Source organism: Notolepis coatsorum (genome assembly GCF_963971535.1).
Source record: "Notolepis coatsorum genome assembly, chromosome: 15".
Classification (NCBI taxonomy): Eukaryota; Metazoa; Chordata; class Actinopteri; order Aulopiformes; family Paralepididae; genus Notolepis; species Notolepis coatsorum.
Genome location: NC_140179.1, coordinates 18,735,926 through 18,762,069, shown reverse-complemented (window position 1 = coordinate 18,762,069; position 26,144 = coordinate 18,735,926). Strand labels below are relative to the sequence as shown.

General features: G+C 43.9%; 1 protein-coding gene across 1 annotated transcript in view; it reads right to left on the bottom strand.

Annotated features, from left to right (window-relative positions):
- The window catches only part of mpped1 (metallophosphoesterase domain containing 1), a gene marked incomplete at both ends in the record, with an annotated part of 92,564 nt that overhangs the window by 27,789 nt on the left and 38,631 nt on the right, over nt 1–26,144 (bottom strand). The window contains 2 exons of the mRNA XM_084330916.1: nt 4,366–4,376; nt 19,116–19,312. Of these exons, the coding sequence (XP_084187042.1) occupies nt 4,366–4,376; nt 19,116–19,312 (208 nt within the window). The remainder of the gene's footprint in view (nt 1–4,365; nt 4,377–19,115; nt 19,313–26,144) is intronic.

Below are 26,144 nucleotides of genomic sequence, written 5' to 3'. Positions count from 1 at the left end.
TGCCTTGCTGTGGATCCTGTGGTCTGTTGGTGACAAGTTCGAATCCCTCCAATTTATTTTTTAACATGCATTCTTTCGCCGGTTAAGTTTAGGCATTGTTTCGGAGTTGTTAAGGTTAGGGTTAAGTTTAGGCATTGTTTCGGAGTTGGTTAAGGTTAGAAGGGTTAAGTTTAGGCATTGTTTCGGAGTTGGTTATGGTTAGAGTTTGTCTTAGAGCATGGCAATATTCTTTCGGAGTTGGTTATGGTTATGGTTAAGTTTAGGCATTGTTTCGGAGTTGGTTAAGGTTAGGGTTAAGGTTAGGCATTGTTTCGGAGTTGGTTAAGGTTAGAAGGGTTAAGTTTATGCGCTGTTTCGGAGTTGGTTTAGGTTAGAGTTTGTCGCAGAGAATGGCAATAGAATGCAGCCTATTTCCGCACTGCCGCGGTCACATGGGCGTAGTGGCCAATCAGAGAACGCTGAACACAAGTTGGTTGCCTAAAATATTGACGCGGAGGGGAGAGAGAGAGAGAGAGAGAGAGAGGGGGAGAGGGGGAGGGAGAGGGGGAGCAGTGGCGTCCTTTCACTAAAAGGCAAGGTATGGCGAGGAGGGGTGGGGGGGTGAAGGGGTGGTTTGCCCCCCTTGGTGGATTTTTTTTGTCAAATCAGTTGTGCAATAGTCACTTTTGGTGGATTGTTTCTATACAATTCAGTTATATGACATTTAGGTATGACACAGGACTACACAAGCATTTTTAGTATAGAAACAGACTAAAGCAGGAACCACAATATTTTGCATACGAATTATGCAGAATGTAATATCATAACTGTCTATTACTTTTCTTGCAATTGAGCCAATTTTCCTTAGGTACGGTTTTGAGGTGTGTGTTCAACAGAATGTAGTATCAAAAACACATTCACAAAAAGTATGGGTTACTGAATGCTGAACTGCACTGTTATAATCACTAAGCTAGACCTTACCTGTGTCCCTGTATCACTTGTCTCTGCTGCCCTATGTCCATTTTCCTTTTTTTTTGGGCATATTTCAGTTAGTCACAGCAAAAGTCACCTAGTAAAAGTGAGATAATTGACAATAACAAAACATGCTAGGGCTGTACCGAATAGTTCGAAGCTTCGTTCATAATGTTGACATTCAAATTCTAAATCAACATAAAAAATTGTAATTTTTTTTTTTTTTTGCATTTTATTTGCCAAATGGACGCCCCTGAGGGGGAGAGAGGGGGAGAGAGAGAGAGACAGAGAGAGAGAGAGAGAGAGAGAGAGAGAGAGAGAGAGAGAGAGAGAGAGAGAGAGAGAGAGAGAGAGAGAGAGAGAGAGAGAGAGAGAGAGAGAGAGAATGTGAACGTGTTTGAAGAGAGAGGTTGTGTTTCCAAGAGCTCCTGCTAAAAACTGGAGAAAAAGAAAAATCACTCAAATTGGAATATACCTGGAATATACCTGGATATCTCTACACAAGGAACTAACGAGGATTATACCAATTTCATAATTTTCACACCACACATCCGGGTAATCTGGAATTAAGACCTGTTTTTGGACTAAATTACCTGAAAAGGTCATATCACAGGGGCAAACTCAAGGGCCAGTGTTTTGTTGCTTTGTTGGAGTTATAACAGAGTAGTACCACTGGACTGAGAGAGGCCTACCTCAAACCAAAAACTGAATAATACTGACATTTTAGTCAGACATTTGAGCTAAAACATCTACAAATTACAAACTGGTAAATTGGATAGAAATCGTGGTTTGAACCAGACCCATATTGACAGGCAAGGACATAGAGGTGTGAAGTTCTTCAACTCTTTAACAATGGAATTTGAGCCACACAGTCTCCCTGATTCAAATGCAAATAAGGATCAAACGCACACACCAGTCCCCAGAGTGCAGTACCCATGACGTTAACACTTTCAGTGCCAGCAGGGGGCGCACGATTTAGTGCTTGAATGCCCACCATCCACTTCAATGTTAGCGTTAATAACGCCTAATCTATGTTTTAAATTATGGCTATGTGTCTAATCTGCCCGTCGCTTATCAATGACTCGTTTTCCAGTCAACATTGTCGAAGCGGATTGTTTTTTTATCGGTTCATTTTCGTTTGATAGCATTTTGAAAAGCCCTCGTTTTCAAGGAAAATAAAAAGATTCCATGATAAAAGACGTTTACTGGAATATTCTAGAATACACAAAAATGTTGTCATTTTTCTGCCTATTTATGAATCGTTTTCAAATAAACGCTAGATTATCGATAGTATATGTACGTATGCACTCTGCTGAAAATCGATTCTCTGATTTCCTCAAAGCGATCGCGCACACACACACACACACACATAGGGGACACGTTGATATCTCAGCGAATACAACTCTGATTATCCCAAGACTGGTAAAATAGATTCCTTACCTCAGATCAGATGTTTTCCAAAAAGATCATTCCAATTCCTGATCGCCATTCCAAAAATCATTGTATTTGAGATTCCCAAATCCCATCGGACTTGACTTCTTTGTGTCCCTCAGTGAGTGTAATACCAGCATTCAACTGTATGCGCCACAGCGGTTTCTATCATCATCATCATCACCACCCACGCTATGCATAAAATATATAGGTCCGTGGAGAGGCACGCTGAGGAGGCCGTGCAAACTGCAATGGAATATGGGGCATCTCTCTCTCTTTACCTAATATTTTGATTCTATCCTGACATTTTTCAGTTGGAAGGGCAGTCTATATGCGTAACGATAAAAAAAAAAAAAATCAAAAAGGGCACTTTTTTGATGAGGCTCAAAAAGGCAGGTGCTCAAGCACCCCTTGGCCTCTATGTGTGCACGTGCCTGCTGGCCACTATACCAAGACATCAGAGACATATACTTCCCACAAATTGCAAACACCCAAAGAGACTTTGAAAACATGGCAAATAATTCAAAACTCCCATACCTACTGGGAGTGGGAGAAATACAACAATGTGCAAACACAGCAGCAAGATTTGTGAGCTGCTGTGACAAGAAAAGGACATCCAATGGAATACAACCACAATAAAGACTGTACAAGAAATTCCTTCTGTAATGTACTGATTTCTTTTGATTTCTCTGTTTGGCTTTGGCAATGTAAACGTATGTTTCCTATGTCAATAAAGCCCATTTGAATTGAATTGAGAGAGAGAGAGAGAGAGAGAGAGAGAGAGAGAGAGAGAGAGAGAGAGAGAGAGAGAGAGAGAGAGAGAGAGAGAGAGAGAGAGAGAGAGAGAGAGAGAGAGAGAGCAAGAGCTGGGCGAGGGGAGAGAGAGAGGGAGGGGGAGAGAGAGAGAGACACAGATAGAGAGAAAGAGAGAGAGAGAGAGAGCAAGAGCTGGGGGAGAGAGAGAGAGAGAGAGAGAGAGAGAGAGGGTATATCTGACTTTGACAATAAGGAGGATTAAAGATGTGACAGAGCCTGGAGCGGCGCCCTCCTCGCTGTCAGCGCGTGTGTGTGTAGGTGTGTGTGTGTGTACGTGTGTGTGCTTGTGTGTGTGTGTACATGTGTGTGTGTGTTGTCCTAACACCACCTTCCTCCTCGTCTTACTCGCCACTTTTTCTTTACTTTTTCCCCATCTCATCTCAGTACAACTCTCTCTCTCTCTCTCTCTCTCTCTCTCTCTCTCTCTCTCTCTCTCTCTCTCTCCCGCTTATTCCCGGTCTCCATCTCTCTCTTTTCCCCCCCTCTCTCTCTTTCTCTCTCTCCCTCTCTCTCTCCCCCTCTCTCTCTCCCTCTCTCCCCTCTCTCTCTCTCTCTCTTTCTCTCTCGCTCTCTCGTTTTCCTCTCTTAACCTAGATCTATCACTCCATCTCCGCCCTCATGCCTCAGTGTCTCTCTCTGGTACCATTAACCCTCACCCTCCCAGATCATTAACCCTCACCCTCCCAGCTCATTAACCCTCACCCTCCCAGCTCATTAACCCTCACCCTCCCAGATCATTAACCCTCACCCTCCCAGATCATTAACCCTCACCCTCCCAGCTCATTAACCCTCACCCTCCCAGCTCATTAACCCTCACCCTCCCAGCTCATTAACCCTCACCCTCCCAGCTCATTAACCCTCACCGTCCCAGCTCCTGGAGGAGTGACAGAAAGCATTAACCCTCACCCTCCCAGCTCCTGGTGGCGTTACAGAGAGCATTAACCCTCACTCTCCCAGCTCATTAACCCTCACCCTCCCAGCTCATTAACCCTCACCCTCCCAGCTCCTGGAGGAGTGACAGAGAGCATTAACCCTCACCCTCCCAGCTCCTGGAGGAGTTACAGAGAGCATTAACCCTCACCCTCCCAGCTCCTGGAGGAGTTACAGAGAGCATTAACCCTCCCCCTCCCAGCTCCTGGAGGAGTTACAGAGAGCATTAACCCTCACCCTCCCAGCTCCTGAAAAGAGAGCTTCACATTAACCCTTTTACTGCCACACGACAGCCGGTTAACCCTTTCACTGTGACAATACAGAAGGTTAGCCCTTTACTATCACACAACCGACGGCGATGCTCCATCATTAGCATCCGCGGAGCTAATGATGCTAATGATGGAGCAGCGCTGTCGGTTGTGTGATAGTAAAGGGTTAACCTTCTGTCGTGTGGCAGTGAAAGGGTTAACTAAGAGCAGGATTTAGGAGCGCTGAAGAGCAGTCGTAAGTCGGACAGACTGGAGTGCACAGTGTTCTTAAGGGCTTTACTTGGGAAAAATTGATTGATTGATTGAATGATTGATTGATTGAAAACGTTATTAACAGATTGCAGAATGGGTACAATACAGTACAGCTCAATACACACAATTGTTAAGGGGATGCAGACCAGAGAAAGACTTTCGTCTTGTTTAGATAAGGGTCCAAAATTCAAGAATGATGGTGATTGCGTTCACGTCGACTCTACAGACATCCTTGGAATTAAATAATCATAATAATAAATACAACAATATTTGTATGATAAAAAATTACGTTTTGCATTTACAGTCTCATGCCTCATCGTGATGTCCGAAAATAAACAAAACTACAACACAAACACTGCAAATGACTGTGAATAAATAACTAAATAAATCAGATAAATATTGTCATTATTTATTGTTGGTTTTATTAAAATCTTTGGACATTGCTTATTGTATACATTGTAAGAGCCAGTGGATAAACATTCCACTGCTCCTCTTGCCCGGACATCAGAGGTCCAAGTCTGACAGCGATTAATTGCAGGGATGTAGGATGAATACGCATGAACTTGACTTACTTGATTTAGTCACTATTAGATACAGTTTACAATTTCTCTCATGAACTAAACACATCACTTCAGTAATACTCACACAAGGGTGTCAGAGAATAAGCGTGGCATACAGCACATTAAAGCTATAGTGGAATAGACAGAATTAATATTCCATATTTATACCGTCTTGTTTCGCGCTCCTCAGTGCTCTCTCTCTCTCTCTCTCTGTCTCTCTATCTCTCTCTCTCTCTCTCTCTCTCTCTCTCTGTCTCTCTATCTCTCTCTCTCCCTCCCTCTCTCTCTCTCTTTGTGTTATTCAAATTGGGAAATATCCGACTGTGGGGAAAGAGGGACCTGCCAGGTGTATCTCTTCCTGTACACACTGTGTGTGTCTGTGCACTCAGCATCCACTGTGTGTGTGTGTGTGTGTGTGTGTGTGTGTGTGTGTGTGTGTGTGTGTGTGTGTGTGTGTGTGTGTGCACTCAGCATCCACTGTGTGTGTGAGAGCTCTCTCTTTTTCTCTCTCTCTCTCTCTCTCTCTCTCTCTCCCCAATGCGTCCTTGGCTTTGCATATCCACGGTATAATGTCAACTCAACCAAACATGCTTGTATTTCAAGGATGAGACTTTTAAAACGTTCAAAGCTTTTAAAAAGGCATCATGGTTAGCTCAGATCGTTGGACTCCGTAGCCCTATTCCTTAGGATAGTTAGCCACGGACCAATGGGGTCGAGCTCCTGTCTGGACCAATGGGGTCGAGCTCCTGTCTGGAAACTGACGGAGGCTCACTGACATGTACTTTGTGTGACTATGGAGTAAGTTTCAGGGAGATTCAACTCACAGCACGGTGGTGTAAGTGGTTAACGCTGTCTCCTCACAGCACGGTGGTGTAGTGGCAGGGGTGTAAAAAGTACCCAGAAATTATACTTAAGTGAAAGTATGGGTACCGTCTCAAAATCTGACTCAAGTAAAAGTCAAAGTATCTGGCTAAAAACACACTTGAGTAAAAGTCAAAAAGTCCTACTTTTAAATGTACTTAAGTACTAAAAAGTTAAAGTAATTTTTTTTTGAAAGGGATAGACCAGGGGTCTCAAATTCATTCCATCGTGGGCCAAGTTTTCATTTTAACTACACATTGCACCAGGTGAGTTAGTTGAAGAGGTGAGCCAATTAGTGAAATCATCAGCTGGTGTTTAGGCAAGGCTGGAATGAAACCAAGCATACACTCTGCCCACAATGGAATGTGTTCTGCGATAGACAATGCTGAAGACAGACAGAAGACAGAATACTGGAGTACCCTGAATAATATCACAATATTAACCACAGCATAATGCGGATCTGACTGTCTATTCTTCTGATAGCAGGTGTTTAATCAAAGATCCCTGCTTTCTAGTGTTGCACAAGGAACAATCAGCATGGGTATGGGCGGGTTCATTTTCCATTGATGGGGATTTGATTGGCTGTTTACCTGCGGTCGCAGGATTAATAACGTTAACGTTAGTTCGGCCAGATAAACAATTAAAATATACTAATTAAATGGTTGGACCTGTGAGATTTGTACTTTGTACTTTGTAGGTCTGCATTTTAAATGTAAGGAGTAAAAAGTATGTATTTTTTCTCTGAAATGTAATGGAGTAAAAGTACAAAGTATACAAACCTAATAATACTCGAGTAAAGTACAAATCCCCCAAAACAGTACTTAAGTATTGTAACGAAGTACAATTACTCAAGTACTTTACACCCCTGTGTAGTGGTTAACACTGTCTCCTCACAGCACGGTGGTGTAGTGGTTAACACTGTCTCCTCACAGCACGGTGGTGTAGTGGTTAACACTGTCTCCTCACAGCACGGTGGTGTAGTGGTTAACACTGTCTCCTCACAGCACGGTGGTGTAGTGGTTAACACTGTCTCCTCACAGCACGGTGGTCTAGTGGTTAACACAGGAGTGAGGCAGATGCACAGGGCTCACCAATTTTATCTTAAAAACTAAATTATAAGCGCTATACCAACCGAAATGATTACTTCATTTTAAACTAAACGACCCTACTCCTTTGTACACTTTGGAACTGACAAACAAGAAGCAAGGAACCTTCTGAGAAGCAGCAGACCCCGCCATAACAAACGGCGTTACAAACACTGGTCTTCTACAGCCTACAGCACAACATGGCCGAAATAGCTACAGGTGAAATCACCCTACAAACATTGTGGAATGCCATCCAGCAAAGCAGAACTGAGCTGCTCCAACAGTTTGATAAAAAGACAACTGATATTCAAACTAGTTTGGAAACAATCAGAGGCTCGATGACGACGCTTACCGAACAAGTGGAAGAAGTGCAGCAACGAGTCAGCAGTAACGAGGACAACATCCAGACGGCTCACGAAACAATCACTAAACTAGAAAAAGAGATGACCGCTGTAAAACTAAAAGTCCAACAGTATGAAGACAGCTCATTGCGTACAGTCGTTCGTTTGGAGGGGCTACCAGAGTCAGTGGAGAAACGGGACCTCGCCGGCTTCCGCTTTTCTACTATGGCTGTTTGGCGAAGATAAACTCGGCGGACCCGTGCTGATCAACAGCGCGTATCGCTTGAAATTAAAACAACCAAACCCCAGCAAGCCTAGACCAATACTACTGAAACTACTGCGAGCACAACAAAAGGACACTATCATGCGCCTGGCGAGGGAGAAGGGAGAACTGTACTACGGCGGAACCGAGGTAACCTCCAGAAGCAGGATCAACTTTTACAGTCACTTCAGCCAGGAGGTGATGAAGAAACGCAAGCTGTTTGACGACGTGAAACGCATATTCAGATCTAAAAACCTGTCTTATTCAATGAGACACCCAGCAATATTAAGAGTCGAACACGGCGGGACCTCCCGTGACTTTCATTCCCCAGAAGCCGCACAAGAATTCATCCGTGGACATGAACGAGGCTGAAAGCGGGCAGATCAAGCCCGTCGCCAGGATGAAATGACTGGGGGGGGCAACTGAGGATCCCCCTACTACCAAGACAAACACCGTGAGACGAGATAAGTAGCCAAAACTAAGACACACACACTACCAAATAACTCTTATGAGCTATTAGAAAAACCAGAAACAACCCTGAACGTGGTTAATTAAAGGACAAGTATCAAAACTGAATCATTAGTGTATAATTTCTAGGTTTCTTTTTGCTTTTGTGGGGTTTATATATATATTTCCTTTTTCTCTATTTTTTATTACATCCAATTATTTATATATTTTTTCTTTCTTTGGGTTGGATGTGTGAGGTTTTTGTCCGCTGCTCACCTACTCGCTCTGTTCCTTTAAGCCTACTCGCTCTGTTCCTTTAAGTTTTCAGTTAATTAATTGCATTCTCCTCTTCACACGCTTCTTCCTGTAGACGCCGTTTGATTGGTGCTTCCCCAACCACACGCTTGTCAATCTCATCCCGCAGCTGTCACAGCTTGTCATTAAGCATTCCTTTTGATTATATATACCCCGATTCCCCATCAAGTGTTGTTGGATCGTTTTGATATATTCTCTGCATTTGCCGTTCCTTCCGTTGCCTGCTGTTCCCTGTGCTTTGCCTCCCAGGACTCTCAAGAAGTATTCCGCTTGGACAACCCGTTCCCCGTCTCCACACTGGTGGCGAGTGCCTTGCCCACTACACCACCTAGCCGCCCTAGGATGTTTTACTTTTTAGGGTGTTGGTAGGCAACTATAGTTGTAGAACTTTGCATTTTTATTTCTTTTCGTAGCCTTTGCAAGGGGAAATGATAGTTAGATCATGTAGGCTTATAAATAAAAATAAAAAATAAAAAAATAATAAAAAAGAACCTATAAAAAAAATTCAAAAAACTGACAAGAAAATTGGTAGCCTATTATCTTTCCCCTCTTATTCATTATTCATTTCTCTTATTCATTAATTTATTTATTTCTCTGCCTTATTACTGAATCATTTGCTTGCTTGTATTGTTTGTTTTTTAGTTAAATTTTGTTCCTTTTTTCTTTTTGTTTCTTTTTGTTATAAGGAGTAACGCTTCACAGCCTGGTTCAAATAGTGGTGTGCCACCTGGCAATTTAAAGGGGAAGTTAACAGGGAGCCAAGTAGGGTAATATAGGACTAGTGAGCCTATGTTGTGGTTTACTTTCTGTTTGGGGAGGGTATGGGGGATGAAAAGGGTGGGGGGGACCTAGTACAAATACATATTATCTTCACGAACTCAATGCATGTGATCTTGTGAACCATGATAGATTGTATGACATAACTGAGTGACTAATGGTAGGCATATGCACTGCGAACATGTGTGTGTGTGTGTGCAAAAACACACGCACGCGCTCATGTTCAAATGGAATGCTATAACAAAACCACAATTAAACCCCTATTAAAGTCGATATTGAAAATGATCCTAGATGACTAGCACTCTGACATTTATGTCCTTCAATGTTAAGGGCATCAATAATCCCATTAAAAGGAAAAAGATTCTCAACTATTTAAAGAATCAAGATTGTGGCATTGCATTTATTCAGGAAAGCCACTTGACTGATGCAGAGCATGTGAAGTTGCAAAGAGATTGGGTTGGGTCAGTATTTTATTCCTCATTTAATTCCAGATCAAGAGGAGTGGCCATACTATGTCACAAACATTTAAACCTAAAAATACGTTCTCAAGAAAAAGACACTGCAGGTAGATGGATAATCCTCAAATGTGACATAAATCACGAACCATTTACACTTATTAATCTATATGGCCCCAACAAAGACGATGCACCCTTTTTTAGGAATATTCTATTATCCTCTGCACAAAACTATGGCACATGTATCCTTGGAGGTGACTATAATTTAACACTGAGCACATCAGATAGATCTAATAGGATCCCCCAGCCATTAAGTGCCGCAGCCAAAGTAGTAAGGGATGGTATGTCAGAAATGGGTTTGGTCGATGTTTGGAGAATACTTAACCCACTGGAGAGGGAATACTCATTTCATTCTGCGGTACATGACACTTATTCCAGATTAGACTTATTTTTAACAACTAAATCACTACTTCACAATGTAATTGAATGTAAATATCTAGCCTCTACAATATCGGATCACTGTCCTTTGAAATTGAAGGTGAAACAATATTTGGACAAACCTAAAACTAAGCGTTGGAGATTCAAGCCATATCTCCTTAACGACCCAGATTTTGTTAACTTCCTAGAAAATCAAATCGATGACTTTTTAATAATTAATGTAAACTCTGCCTCCCCAAGCATAATCTGGGAGACACTGAAAGCTTTCCTAAGAGGTCAGATAACGTCTTTTTGAGCTTCTAAACAAAGAAAAAGTAGACAGTATCTAAACACACTAGACAAAGAAATTCATGAACTAGAGAAAAAACATGCAGAATCCAATAGAGCAGAAACTCTGCACATACTAGTAAAAAAGCGGCTTGAATATAGCAACTTATTACATGGCGTTTTCACATTCGCCGAAATGCTTGCTTGTGATTGGTCAATAGCCCCCCGACAGCGGTCATTATTTTTCAATAATGACCGCTGTTTTTTCAATAATGACCGCTGTGCGCAGCTGTTCGCAATCAAGCCCACTGACACACACTGTTTCAGTGCAATTAGACACTGCCGGTGTTCTGCTGCCGGCGATGACAGGGGGCGGAGCGACGAGCGGAGCCAGAACGCAGCCAGAACCAGTGTTGCGAGTCGATGTAAAATTAATTAGGTATATTGTTAGTAAGTTAGCCATGTAATAAGCGGGATAATGTATAGCTATACTCGATCATTGTCGCAAAATAATTGACCTTCACTGACGTTTAAAACATTTACAGCGGAGCCAGAACAGAGGCTGCCCGCGATAATAATAATCACTTTATTTGGGCTGACAGAGCCACAGAACAACTGCGATTTGTCAAATGAATTAGGTATATTGTTAGTAAGTTAGCCATGTAATAAGCGGGATAATGTATAGCTTTACTCGGTCATTGTCGCAAAATAATTGACCTTCACTGACATTTAAAACACCTCGCCGAAGCGGCTCGGTATTTTAAACTACGTGTCGGTCAATTATTTTGCGACAATGACCTCGTAGCTATACATTATCCCTTACTTAACTACTAGCCAAGTAGAAGCAGACATGGCCAGAACTAAATACCACTACTATGAAAAGGGGGACAAAACCGGCAAGCTACTCAGCTGGCAAATAAGAAAAGAAGAGATGGCAAAAACAATAGACTCAATCAAATCTAAGGATGGTAATGTATTACATAAACCTGAAGAGATAAACCAGCGTTTTGAAATGTTCTACCACAATCTATATAAGTCTGAAAACCAAGACTCAACTGCTACAAAATGCGAGGAATTCTTGGGAAACTTACCGATTACTAAGCTTCCTGTAGAAGTGAGAACTATCCTTGAAACAGAAATATCAAAGGAAGAAATCACCAAGGCTATTAACTCATTGCAAACGGGCAAAGCACCCGGTCCCGACGGCCTACCTGCTGAATTTTACAAACTGTTCATAAATAAATTAATCCGCCCTTATATGGACATGCTCAAAGACAGTCTCAATAATGGTAAATTACCACCAAGTCTAGAATTAGCAACAATCAATGTACTTCCTAAGCCCTCTAAGGATAAACAACTTTGTGACTCCTATAGGCCCCTGTCAATGTTAAATGTGGATTATAAAATATTTTCTAAAGCACTTGCACTAAGAATGAACCCTGTGATGTCTCTCTTAATCCACGAGGATCAGACGGGTTTTATTCAGCAGCGACAGGGATCTGACAATATCAGAAAACTTTTTCATATCATTGAGCTCTCTAAACAAACTAATGACTCAAGACTGGTAATCTCGATGGATGCTCGAAAAGCTTTTGATACAATAGAATTTGAATATCTTTTTTATACTCTGAAACAGATGAATTTTGGTGATGTTTTCATTAATTATATTAAGATGCTTTATTGCTCTCCGAAGGCACAAGTGTTGACAAATGGTATACTTTCCAAACCCTTCCAATTGGGACGTGGAGTACGACAGGGCTGCCCACTCTCCGTATATCTGTTCGCCGCAGCCATTGAACTGTTGGCGGTGGCAATACGGAACAACAACAATGTATGTGGCATAAAGACTGGAGCAAACGAATCCAAACTCTCACTATATTGTGATGATTTACTAATTTATATTACCCAACCAGATAAATCCTTGCCGCAATTACTCAGCATACTAGAGGCATACAGTGCCATATCTGGTTACACGATAAATTATGACAAGAGTGAAATAATGCCACTAAATAGTGTTACCACCCACAATACCCACCCAATGATTTCCCATTTTAAATGGGCACCAAAAAGCTTCAAATACCTGGGAATCCAAATATCTAACGACCTGAACCAAATATACCAAAATAACTATCTACCTATTATGGAAAAAATCAAAACAGACCTATACAAATGGAAAGATCTACCAATGTCTTTAATTGGACGTGTTAATGTGGTCAAGATGAATGTTCTGCCTAAATTAATTTATTTGTTCCAGTCAATTCCACTCAGCTGTCCACCAAGCTTGTTTACATCACTGAATAAAATCATTTCAATGTTTTTGTGGTCCCAGAAACGGGCTAGGATCAGATTAAAAGCACTACAGGCTCCCCTGAATAAAGGGGGCTTAAACCTCCCCAACTTCAGACTGTACTACCTAGCCTGTCAATCACGGGTTATTTGGTGTTGGCTCAACAGTGAGAGGCTGCCCACACCAGCATGGGTTAAACTGGAAGAGAACATAATCCGTCCTACTCCACTACAGGTAATCCCCTATATAGACACGCAAAAAACCCTTAACTCTATCACTAAAAACCAGATTATACATCATACCTTTGCATGTTGGAAAGAAACTATTAAACTAATGGGAAATCAAAATACCTTGTTAATGAGCATGCCCCTGTGGAACAACCCTTGTGTCCCCAAAATTATTAGTGATGGAATATCTGAAAATTAGAGAACCAAGGGAATCAGCGAAATAAGAGACTTGTATAACCAAAGCATCTTTTCTGATTTTAATTCCCTGAGAGCGAAATATAATTTACCTTCATCCATCTTTTTTAAATACCTACAGATACGGAACTGGGTAAAAAATAACAGTTATAGCTATCCCCATATGTCTGAAACACCAATAGAGAAACTGTTTAACACTACAAAAACATCAAAGGGCCTGATATCTAAAATCTACACACTGATGAACACTGAACAGAAAGATGATAAGATGCTACAACAAAAAGATAAATGGGAAAAAGACATTAAACACAAATATACCATGAAAGAATGGCAGTCATTGCTCCAGAACTCCCAAACAACTTTAACAAATACCAACCATAGGTTAACTCAATTTAATATACTACACAGAATTTATTATACACCTCACAGATTATATCAATTTAGCCACGAGACATCACCCAATTGTCTTCGATGTCAACATGCTAAAGGGGACCTAATCCACACGTTCTGGAATTGCCGGAAGTAAAATTATTACTGGAAATTTATATTTGAACAACTTAAAAAAATTATTGGAAAAACGATGACTCCTGACGCACGAATAGCTATTTTGGGTGATATCTCTATGCTGAGTAACTTTGACAACTTTGAAAAGAAATGTATCCTGTTAGCAATGTCTGCTGCAAAATTTTTTATTCTTTGTCATTGGAAATCTGAACCCCCTCCCCCGACTAAACAATGGTGGGCAGAACTCCTATCCTATTGCACACCTGAAAAAATCATGTATAATGTGAAAGGAAAAATAATACACTTTCAGAAGATCTGGGGTCGGGCAATGGATTACATACCAAATATGGGTATAGAACTGGAGATAGCTAATTGAAGCATAACAGAGATTGTGGATGTTGTCTTTTTATATTCTATATTTGTCTGCCTGTTTTTTTTTTTCTTCTTTTTTTTTTTTTTTGTGTTCATGTTTATTATTTTATTCAGGTAGTAGCACAGACAATCATGGTCTTAAAGTAAATCATGCATTTGATAGTTTTTTTTGTACTAGGAAGGGTCGGGGAAGGGTTAGTAATTGTTTAGTTAGGAAATGTAATTTATATATTTATAACTTGCATTTTACAACTGTATGTAAATGAAATGTTAAAAGCAAATAAAAGATAATAATTTAAAAAAAAAACACTGTCTCCTCACAGCACGGTGGTGTAGTGGTTAGAGGAGTGGTCTGGCCCTTTAATACATTCTGAAAGTTATAAATCGTATAGCTTTACGCTCTGCTCTATTGGAACTATCCCTTTAATCATACTAACAATGAAAAAACTTTCTCCACATGTACGCACCTACTCACCTCTGCCTGACCACACCCACATCCGCTCCTATATAAGCGGGGTCGTGGCCACACAATCAGTTCCTTCCCTACTTTCACCACGAGAAGTTCGTGTATAGCACCGCTTTAGTTTAGTGCTGAAGTAGTTAGTTAGTAAAGGAGCTGCGTTGACATTGTAGCTTTGTTTTTTCTCTCTCACAATTTTGTTTTGAAAATAAAGCGATAATGTCTTCACCACCGGAGAGTCTAGAAGATGATGATCATTCTGACCTCCACCGGCGCTTCGCATTGGGCCGCGCGTCGCTGAGCAGTTCCCCGCCGGCGTTGTCTCCGGCTCTGCAGCTGGATACTATGCCTCGAGAGGCGGTCGGCTGTGTGAGAGCTGACGGTCTCTCTGGGGGGGTGGTGTTTTGCAATGCGGGCCTCAGGTGTGCAGTTGTGAGGGGGCAGCTGCACAGCTTGCGTAAGGTCGGCACCAGGCTAGAATCCCTTCGTTGCTTCTCCATAGCGGCATGGAGGGGGTTCTAGTTTGATGCCCCACGATAAAACAGTGCTCCTCCTCAGAGAGGTCGTAGCTTTGTTTTCCTGGGGCCGTGATTCTGAGTCTGCGGTTCAAGTACCCAGGTCTCTGAAAACGGATACCCTCTGCCGCCGCGCTGGCCCCGCTTTTCAAGACGAGAGCACCCGGCACGGAGGATGCGAGTTTGGTGTTTCATTATGAGAATATCTCCGAGCTCAGGATGGCTGTAGCCCGCGTACAACGGGGCTTACTGCCGATGCCACTGTTTCTGGTAAACACCGTTCTGTGAGAGGGACGTGTGTTGCCTTTCCCTTTTTCTTTTGGATAAAAAGAAGGAGAGACAGCGGCTGTCTGAAGTGTTGGCCTGTATCGCTATTCCTCACGTTATACAGCTTCAGTAGTAGCCGCTTCTGGCCCCGCCAGCGAGAGGCCTTGTCAATGTGGTGGACCAACCTGTTGTTGCGGCCATTTCGTCCTGCGTCCGGGGGTTCAGGTAGGAGTCCGTAGGACATTACACTATGCCCCACTCTTCCTTCCTCCCCCTCCCGAATGTTTTTGGTTAATAACGATGTCTTTGTTTAACAAAACGTGTGTTACTTCACTGCATTTGGGAGATACGACGTGTGCTATGTGAACTCGCAGCTACAAATGCTGGGGTTGCTTTTTCTTGCTTGGAGTGTTGTACAGTTTCCTTTGAAAATTGTGTTGGTCGCTATTTTGTATAGCTTAGCAAGGATGTAAGTTCTAGCATTTGGCCAAGGCTTATGTCTTTCTCTCTACTTAAAAACAGTGTTCTTCTTACGTGAGTAAAAATTAACTGGGTTTTTTATTGTATGATGAGAAGTTGTGTGTGTGTTTCATGTAACGTTTAGGAAATGTGGCTTGAGTCCACAACTGGCTGGGTGTTAACCTACAGAGTTGTACATAGTGGCATATGACCAAGGGCTTGAGTCCCTCTCTTTAGCTTGTTATTTCTTTCTTGCTTAAGGGTAATGATAAAAATAACGAGTGGCAAGTTTTTCACACATAAGCCGTGGATAAAACCATTTTTTTACACAAACGAGGTTATCAGCTGTGGCTGGCGTGCATGAAGTAAAGCTTTTACTCTACATGTAAGTATGTGCTTCATCTGGCGTGCCATGCACCTGGTGTCACGGCTCTGCTTTCTTTTGGCGTCGTATCAGGGGTGAGGTGGTGAGGGGGTGGGTAAAATAAACCTCTTCCCTCCCGGATATAGTTATATCCTTACGAAACTGATTGGCCAAGAGGTTGTGCCTTTCTACCTATCAGTCTCCCTGTCGAGGGCATTCTCTCTCTCGTCACAGGGGGGGGGGGGGGGGATTTTCCTGTCTCCCACACCGAATCAGGGTAGGTGGGACACGGGTTTCCCCCGGCCATTTGAAAACGTCACAGGCGCTTTTTCTTGCTGGCCAAGAGACATGTCCGTGAGTTACAGGGCCTGTGCTACAGACCGCTGTGATTGTAAAGGATAGGTGATGCAATGCAGTAGAGACAATTTATCTTCTACTCTGCTCCCTACCAGTAGTGTATATTGGGTCAGAGCCTCCTCCTCAGGGAGTTTCAGAGCCTCCTCTGAGTTTCAGAACCTCCCTCTCAGTGAGGGAGCGTCCTCAGAGTTTTTCAGAGCCTCCTCCTCCTCAGAGAGTCGTGGTCCTATGTGTTGCATGAACCTTTTTCAATTGTTTACTCACATTGAGGTCTCTTTGGGTAGACCGCTGTCTTCCCCTCTTACATAAGGAGTAGAATTGATGCGGTTGTTATTCCCAGGCTCGTCATGTGAGGACTCGTGTCTGTGTCTTTTGTAGACCGGCTCCCTGCTGCTCGTCCCAGACAGCAAGGGGAAACGTTGTGAGGCTCTTTCTTGTTAGAAATTCGCCGTCACTTTTCTCGGGTTATTTGCGAGCATATACGCTGTTTATGAAATCAGCGTATGGTCTTTCGAGACCGATTGGCGCTGGCCCTGGGTGCTTTCAATGTTGAAACCATTTTGTAGGCCGGCGCACCTTGGTTGACCAAACATCATAAAAACTGCATTTTTTATGTGGTTGGCTGGGAGGGAGACTTGTCTCTACCGAGCGCCAGTGCACTAGGTTAGACTCGACGGCTCATGTACATCTCCGGGGGGAGATGACGGAGTAGATCAAAACATTGGCGGAGGGGTCTCACGCCCATTAGGTGGGCCACCAGGAGCAGTGCGTTCGTGTACTGACCGTCTTGGTGGCGCCCTCTGTGATGTTTTGGATCGACACGCATACCTACCCCCCTCTTAGGACTGGGGATGGCGGCGTGACTAGGACACAGGACTGGTTCTGGTCTCGCTAGACCGGATCGGTTAACCCGTTGCCCGCCGGGGCGTAGATTGCAGTTCTGGTACCCCGAAGGACTTTGTGCTTTTCCGGGGGGAAAAATGCCGGGTCGGGCCGGACGTCGCGAGGATTGATGTCATGAATGTGTGTGTCATATGGATGCCACCACGAGTTGCCCTTAACAGTGACGTGCTTGGTCCTTACTGTGTTGTACCTTGCACTATGTTAGGGGGCTCGGTCCTTCTCCATTTGTTTCACCCCTCCCTCCCTGCTAAGCCGGGGATGGGAGGGGGCGGTCAGGGAGGTTGCCTGTCAACTCCTCTATGCATCCCTGTGTAGGTCCCGGTCTGCCAGGCCCAGGTCGGGCCTCGTCCTCGATAACCTGTTGGCCTGGGTTAACCCTTTTGAAACCTGAAACGCTTGAACTGCTTGTATAGTCTGTGTATACACGCAGTTATGTTTCTGAGTTTTCTTAGTGGGTTAAGGGAGAAACCGCCTCCTGTTAAACTAAACATTATAATAATAATAATTGTTAGACTAGAAGTCTTTATTTGTCATGCAGTTTTAACACACACACACGCGAGATGGGCGACCCACAGGAACACACACATACATGCACTGAGTCGCCGATGAAATGTCTCTCTGCACTTTTCCCATCCCGTTGTCCTTCACCCCATGGGCAGCCGGGAGCAGATAGGGCGTCAACGTGAGCCGCGCCCCGGGGACCAATCCAAGTGCTCCTGTCCGTCTTCGTCAAGGATGCCACAGCGTTAGCGATCTGTTGTGCACGTTTTTCCATTGGGTTTATCTTATCGGGGGGGAAACCCTTGCGAGCATGGGGAGAACATGCAAACTCCACACAGAAAGGCCTGGGAGATCCCCCACCTGAGTACCTGGCATCATGGAAACCTGGTCCCCAAGCGGGAATCGAACCCTGGACCTTCTTGCTGTGAGGCGACAGTGTTAACCACTACACCACCGTAGTGGTGTAGGGGGGTCTCGTTGGCCTCACCAGGCCCCTTTTTCAGGGGGTCTTAGTCCTCGGCTTGTGGCCTAGGGCTGGGACCTCCTCCGCGCTCTGCTGCTACGGCCTTGCCACAGGGTTTGGGTTCTTTTGAACCCCGACCCCCTGTGATGTTGGGGGCTGTGAATTTTTTTTTGCTTCACGTCCGTTCCCTGGTGGCATGTGGGATGCGCGCTCGAGTGGTCGCGGGACCTTCTAAACAAAGGTAAGTCCCACGGTCTGCTCACCCTGTGCGTTTGAGGTGCTAAACCCTCTTCGCACAGTCGGGTCCGATCTCCCTCCCGTCCCCCGCTAGGGGGGGCCGGGGGGCTCGGATCCTCCCTGGTATTCTGATGGTTGTAGGGGGCCTCAGCGGGTACATCTGTCGAGCTTTTCGCTCTGCTCAGCTCCTGTGTTCCAATAGAGCAAAGCGTAAAGCTATACGATTTATAACGAAGGTTATTCTATAACCCTAGTTATATGAGTATAGCGAGCACTCTGCTCTGACTCACTGAGGACCCCAAGGTCTTCCCCTTTGGCAGTGAAAGACTGGGGAAGGAGCTGATTGTGTGGCCACGACCCCGCTTATATAGGAGTGGATGTGGGTGTGGCCAGGCAGAGGTGAGTAGGTGTGTACATGTGGAGAACGTTTTTTCATTGTTAGTATGATTAAAGGGATAGTTCCAATAGAGCAGAGCGCTCGCTATACTCATATAACTAGGGTTATAGAATAACCTTTGTTATGTTCTTAGAAAAAGAAAACGTTTACAGTCCGTCTGCGGCTGGCGCTTCCCTTCCAAGCGGGGCCTGGTTCTCTGGACCGCGCGCCACAGGTGGGAGGTGCCTGGTTCTCTGCGCCACGCGTGCCAGGTGGGATGTGTCTGGTTCTCTGCGCCGCGTGCGCCAGGTGGGAGGAGAGTGATTCCCCGAGCGGCAGGATGTGGGCGGCACTTAGCTCCCGCTCTTCTGAAGAATAGATTCCCAAAACGCAGGCGTAGATTGAGGGACGTCTTATCCTTTACATTTATATTTTGTCATTTAGCTGAACGCTTTTATCCAAAGCGACTTACAAGTTCTGTACAAGTCAGCAGGAAGGGTGCTGCAGTGTTGAGTGCATAGTAGTAGAGACATGTTAGTATAGTAGATAGTAATATCTATATTCATTTAATATAATAATTTGGGAGCAACAGTGGCTCGGGAGGTAGAGCAATCCCCTAACCCTCCCGCCCCCACACTACCCAAGCTCCTGACCTGATGGACTAGATTCTTCTGTGTGTTTATTTTGTGCTGTGTCGTGCTGTGCTGTATTTATGTATTTACTGTGTCATGTTGTGCTGTATTCTCTCCAGCTAGAGTGAGCTGGAGTGAGCTGGAGTGAGCTGGAGTGAGCTGGAGTGAGCTAGAGTGAGCTGGAGTGAGCTGCTGGAGTGAGCTGGAGTGAGCTAGAGTGAGCTGGAGTGAGCTGGAGTGAGCTAGAGTGAGCTGGAGTGAGCTGCTGGAGTGAGCTGGAGTGAGCTGGAGTGAGCTAGAGTGAGCTGGAGTGAGCTGGAGTGAGCTAGAGTGAGCTGGAGTGAGCTGGAGTGAGCTAGAGTGAGCTGGAGTGAGCTAGAGTGAGCTGGAGTGAGCTAGAGTGAGCTAGAGTGAGCTGGAGTGAGCTGGAGTGAGCTGGAGTGAGCTGGAGTGAGCTAGAGTGAGCTAGAGTGAGCTGGAGTGAGCTGGAGTGAGCTGGAGTGAGCTAGAGTGAGCTGGAGTGAGCTGGAGTGAGCTGGAGTGAGCTAGAGTGAGCTGGAGTGAGCTGGAGTGAGCTGAGCTGGAGTGAGCTGGAGTGAGCTGGAGTGAGCTAGAGTGAGCTGGAGTGAGCTGGAGTGAGCTAGAGTGAGCTAGAGTGAGCTAGAGTGAGCTGGAGTGAGCTGGAGTGAGCTGGAGTGAGCTAGAGTGAGCTAGAGTGAGCTGGAGTGAGCTGAAGTGAGCTAGATTGAGCTGGAGTGAGCTGGAGTGAGCTAGAGTGAGCTGGAGTGAGCTGGAGTGAGCTAGAGTGAGCTGGAGTGAGCTAGAGTGAGCTGGAGTGAGCTGGAGTGAGCTGGAGTGAGCTAGAGTGAGCTAGAGTGAGCTAGAGTGAGCTAGAGTGAGCTGGAGTCAGCGGGAGTGAGCTGGAGTGAGCTGGAGTGAGCTGGAGTGAGCTAGAGTGAGCTGGAGTGAGCTAGAGTGAGCTAGAGTGAGCTAGAGTGAGCTAGAGTGAGCTAGAGTGAGCTAGAGTGAGCTGGAGTGAGCTAGAGTGAGCTGGAGTGAGCTAGAGTGAGCTAGAGTGAGCTCTCACCAGCAGGGATGAGGGCCGCGGCGCCGACACAGCCATTGGGGGATGGGGGGGGGGATCGTCCAACGCTATACGGTGGAAGGGGGCTACTGGCAATCATATACGTTATTATTGAAGACCCATTTCCATCTCATAGGGGTGTGTGTGTGTGTGGGTGGGGTGGTGGGTGGAGGGGGGGGGGGGGGGGTAGTGTGAGCATGAACATACTGACTGAACTGTCCTACAGGAAGAACATACTGACTGAACTGTCCTGGAGCACAGGAAGAACATACTGACTGAACTGTCCTGGGGCACAGGAAGAACATACTGACTGAACTGTCCTGGAGCACAGGAAGAACATACTGATTCAGATTTCTTTATTCACCATATTGTACAGGTACAAATGGAACGTGATTTGACGTTTCAGTGCATGATTGATTTTTTCACAAATAGGAACAACATAATAATAATAATAATGATAAATAAATAAGTGCAAAACAGGACAGAACAGTGAGACAACAATAAGACAGTAAAGTGCAGTGGTAGGGGACATGGATACAGTGCATCACAGTTCAAGTCCAGAGGTCCAGCCCTAGCAGCTCGCCATAGAGGGGGGGAGGAGGGGGGAGCAGGGGGACACCTGACTCATTTACCAGGCGAGCTGCTAAGGGGAAGAAGCTGAGTCTATGGCGGGACTTTAATGTCTTGGGCAGCCGTAGCCGCCTGCCGTGGGGAGCATAATGAACATACTGACTGAACTGTCCTGGAGCACAGGAAGAACATGTGTCCAACCAACCAAAGGTCCAACCAACCACACAACCATCCAACCAACCAACCAACCAACCAACCAACCATCGAACCAGCCGCTGACTTAAAAAAAAATTATAATAAAAAAATAAATCTCTATAAAAATGTCCGACCCCCGCCCCCCTCTACCCACACACCGCTCCCAACCTCGTTGTGTCTAGATAGTGGTGAGTTGACATTTTGCGTGTTTAGAAGCACTAGGGAAGCACATTGTCCCATTTAACTAGCGTTTAGAAGCACATTGTCCCGTTTAACTAGCGTTTAGAAGCACATTGTCCCGTTTAACTAGCGTTAAACTTTAGAAGCACATTGTCCTGTTTAACTAGCGTTTAGAAGCACATTGTCCTGTTTAACTAGCGTTTAGAAGCACATTGTCCCATTTAACTAGCGTTTAGAAGCACATTGTCCCGTTTAACTAGCGTTTAGAAGCACATTGTCCTGTTTAACTAGCGTTTAGAAGCACATTGTCCCGTCTAGCGTTTAGAAGCACATTGTCCTGTTTAACTAGCATTTAGAAGCACATTGTCCCGTTTAACTAGCGTTTAGAAGCACATTGTCCCGTTTAACTAGCGTTTAGAATAGAATAGAATAGATCTTTATTTGTCATTGTTGGTACAACGAAATTTAGTTAGGAACATCACCACCAGTGTTGGGCAAGTTACTTTTAAAAAGTAACTAGTTACAGTTACTAGTTACTTCTTCCAAAAAGTAACTAAGGCCCCGTTTAGACGGAAACGCTAGCAGGTGAATCCGCAAAAATATTTTTTCGGATGTGCCTTTCGTTTATACGGAAACGGCGTTTTTCCGGGGTGAAACCGCAAAAAAGTGAGACTACCTTCCAGGGTGGAATTCCTAGAAACGCAAAAGCTTTGCGCTCTCGTCTAAACTGTAAAACCGTATAAATCTGTTAAAACGATGACGAAAGGGTTGTCACGGCTCTGGTCGCGCGTACTGCTTACGTCACAGGTAGCAGGTATGCGCCAGTAGCCGAGACGTAAACAAAGCAAGTATGTCTGACTATTATCAACGGAGATCACCTGAAGGCTACATTGGCAGTACTTTTAACCCTTTCACTGCCACACGACAGAAGGTTAACCCTTTACTATCACACAACCGGCTGTCGTGTGGCAGTGAAAGGGTTAAATACACAAGAATCTGTCCCGCGGCGTGAGTGGACCCACTGTCTGTGAGTGACTCTGCTTTGGTACAATCACATTCCCCATCCACAGTCTGCGAATCAGAGGCAGAGTAGGGCGGGTCTTCACAGCACGTCATGTGACATATAGGTCAATCGTGTGACAGCGGGGCTCCGTCGTTATAGCGTCGTCTGCACGGAGAATTCCACCCCAAAACGCTTGTCTAAACGTAAAATTAAAAGTGAAACCGCAAGATGACTTTTGCGGTTTCTGTTCACAAAACGCTCGTCTAAACGTAGCCTTAATTACTTACAAATTATAAAAGTAACTAGTTACTTCAGAAAGTAACTATTGCGTTACTTTCAATATTTCTTTTTTACATAAACAACATACACAAATCTAAACTATTTTAATGTTGCTGTGGGACAAAGTGAGACTAGCCTCCAATCAAATGCCATGTATGTAGATATTATAATTACTATGTTTATATAGTGGATCATACAAATACAATAGATGTTTTGGAACTTTTGATATGTATTGCCCCTCAACAGGCCACAACTGGGCAACATTAAATTATGCTTGTTAAGCACTATACCAAAAATAAATAACAAATATATACTGATTGATTGAACATTTTAATTCACAGATTGCAGAATGGGTACAGCAGTACGGCTCAATACACACAATTGTTAAGGGGATGCAGATCAGAGAAAGACTTTCGTCTTGTTTACATCAGGGTCCCCCATTTTCAATTCATGACATTTATGACATACACAATATACAGATATAAGAATCTAATCGAATCATTTTAAACCAGGGATCTCAAACTCAATTTACCTGGGGGCCGCTGGAGGTAGAGTCTGGGTGAGGCTGGGCCGCATCAAATATTCCACAAAAAAAGGGTTTAAAGTATTCCAAAAAAAAGTACAACTGATCCAATCTTCTCACAAACAAACTCACTAAAACCTCACAAACACCAGCAACTGAGCATTCTCAGTGGTGTCAGTGGACTCATCCACAGCTATAGAAATGCATGTGCATTTTTTAACAATAATTCTGCTTGCAGCTTGATATGATTTCATTCCATTTATTTTTGTGGTTCTTAGCACTGAATTCTGAGGAAAGGCTGCATCAAAATAACTGTTTTGTTTCATAGTGGCTTCAAATTGCCACTCTTCACAAGAGCTACCGTTTCTTGGTGCTGGGAGGATGCACGCATATTTTTTAGTCCATGCACCATTGAATTGCAGCGATTTTCACTGTCGACTTTTCTTTTACTTTCTTTGAACATGCCACATTTTTCTACTAACTGCCTGCTGGCGAAACTAGGCTACTAGCTACATTTGTCTCACAGGGATGAAACTGGGAATGAGGTTACTAGCTACAGTACCTGCAGATTAGACTACCTGTCGATGCGCTGTCAACTCGCTCTGACTGGGATCCGCTGAAAGACAACATGCATTCCGTGAAGACCCGCCCTACTCTGCTCTGATTCGCAGACTGTGGGTGGGGGGAGACACGCTGACGGGACGCTGAATGTGATTGAACCAGAGTAGACAGACACAGACAGTGGAGCAGTGCTTGCAGAGGAGATGAGTGGAGAATTTGCGCACTAAACAAGGAAGAACATATTGCCCCTCAGCGCAGATATCTGTCTGATGAAAGAAACAGGTTCATTCATATTAACGCGCCGCATTTATTTGCAGTAACGGTAACGGCGTTATTGAGATTGGAAGAGTAATCCGTTAGATTACTCGTTACTGAAAAAACGAATGCCGTTAGTAACGTTGTTACTTATAGCGCCGTTATTCCCATCACTGATCACCACTGGCATACAAACATAAAATATAGCATGTGCAAAATAATAATGTCAATAATAATAGTAGGGCTGACCCCTATTAATCGATTAGTCGACTAATCGGTTCGAAAGGGGCCGTAGTCGACTGGCCAACCTCTTAGTCGAATATAATTAAAAAAATATATATATATAAATTTTTTTTTATTTTTTTTTTATTATTTTTTTCAAAAGAAAAAAGGCATAGAAGCGTGGCTAACGCTAATGGCACGCATACCAGAGGCTAACTGCATACGAAAACAGGCACAGAGGCACTGAAAGAGGATTTCACCCATCTAATGAACACACTATTCTAGACAAATATCAAGATGTATCCATCAGTGGACCAATTGCATGCTTTTGCAGAGGACAAGAAGCCTTCAGTCGACTCCTTCAGACATTAAGCACCCCCCACAGCCCAAATGGAATGATAAAAAAAAAAAAAAAAAAATATACTTTTTTTATTTCTTTTTAAGTCGACCAATAGTCGACTAACGGCAAAATTTTGGCCAATCCTAGTCGACCATCCAAATCCTTAGTCGGGGACAGCCCTAAATAATAGTAATATAATAATAAAGTATCAATGTCCCAATGTCCTCAATAATAATAACATACCATCATTGTCCCAAGTGCATTTAGTGCTAGTGCAAATAAATAAATATAAATATTTCAGTGATAGTCCAGTGAGTTAATGGAAGGAGGGGGGGGGGGGGGGGGGGGGGGGGTGGGTGTGACTTGCAATGGATGAAATAGTGTATAGTGCAGCAATGCAAGTCCGGTTCACAGTTATTGTTGTAATGTGGAAGTGAAGCACATTGTCCTGTTTAACTAGCATTTAGAAGCAAATTGTCCCGTTTAACTAGCATTTAGAAGCACTAGTGAAGCACATTGTCCCGTTTAACTAGTGTTTAAAAAGCACATTGTCCCGTTTAACTAGCGTTTAGAAGCTACATTGTCCTGTTTAAACTAGCGTTTAGAAGCACTAGGGAAGCACATTGTCCCGTTTTAACTAGCGTTTAGAAGCACATTGTCCTGTTTAACTAGCGTTTAGAAGCACATTGTCCCGTTTAACTAGTGTTTAGAAGCACTAGGGAAGCACAATGTCCTGTTTAACTAGCGTTTAGAAGCACTAGGGAAGCACATTGTCCTGTTTAACTAGCGTTTAGAAGCATTAGGGAAGCACATTGTCCTGTTTAACTAGCGTTTAGAAGCACATTGTCCCGTTTAAACTAGCGTTTAGAAGCACATTGTCCCGTTTAACTAGCGTTTAGAAGCACTAGTGAAGCACATTGTCCCGTTTAACTAGCGTTTAGAAGCACTAGTGAAGCACATTGTCCCGTTTAACTAGCGTTTAAAAGCACATTGTCCCATTTAACTAGCGTTTAGAAGCACATTGTCCTGTTTAACTAGCGTTTAGAAGCACTAGGGAAGCACATTGTCCCGTTTAACTAGGTAGTTTAGAAGCACATTGTCCTGTTTAACTAGCGGTTTAGAAGCACATTGTCCCGTTTAACTAGTGTTTAGAAGCACTAGGGAAGCACATTGTCCTGTTTAACTAGCGTTTTAGAAGCACTAGTGAAGCACATTGTCCTGTTTAACTAGCGTTTAGAAGCACATTGTCCTGTTTAACTAGCGTTTAGAAGCACATTGTCCCGTTTAACTAGCGTTTAGAAGCACTAGGGAAGCACATTGTCCTGTTTAACTAGCGTTTAGAAGCACATTGTCCTG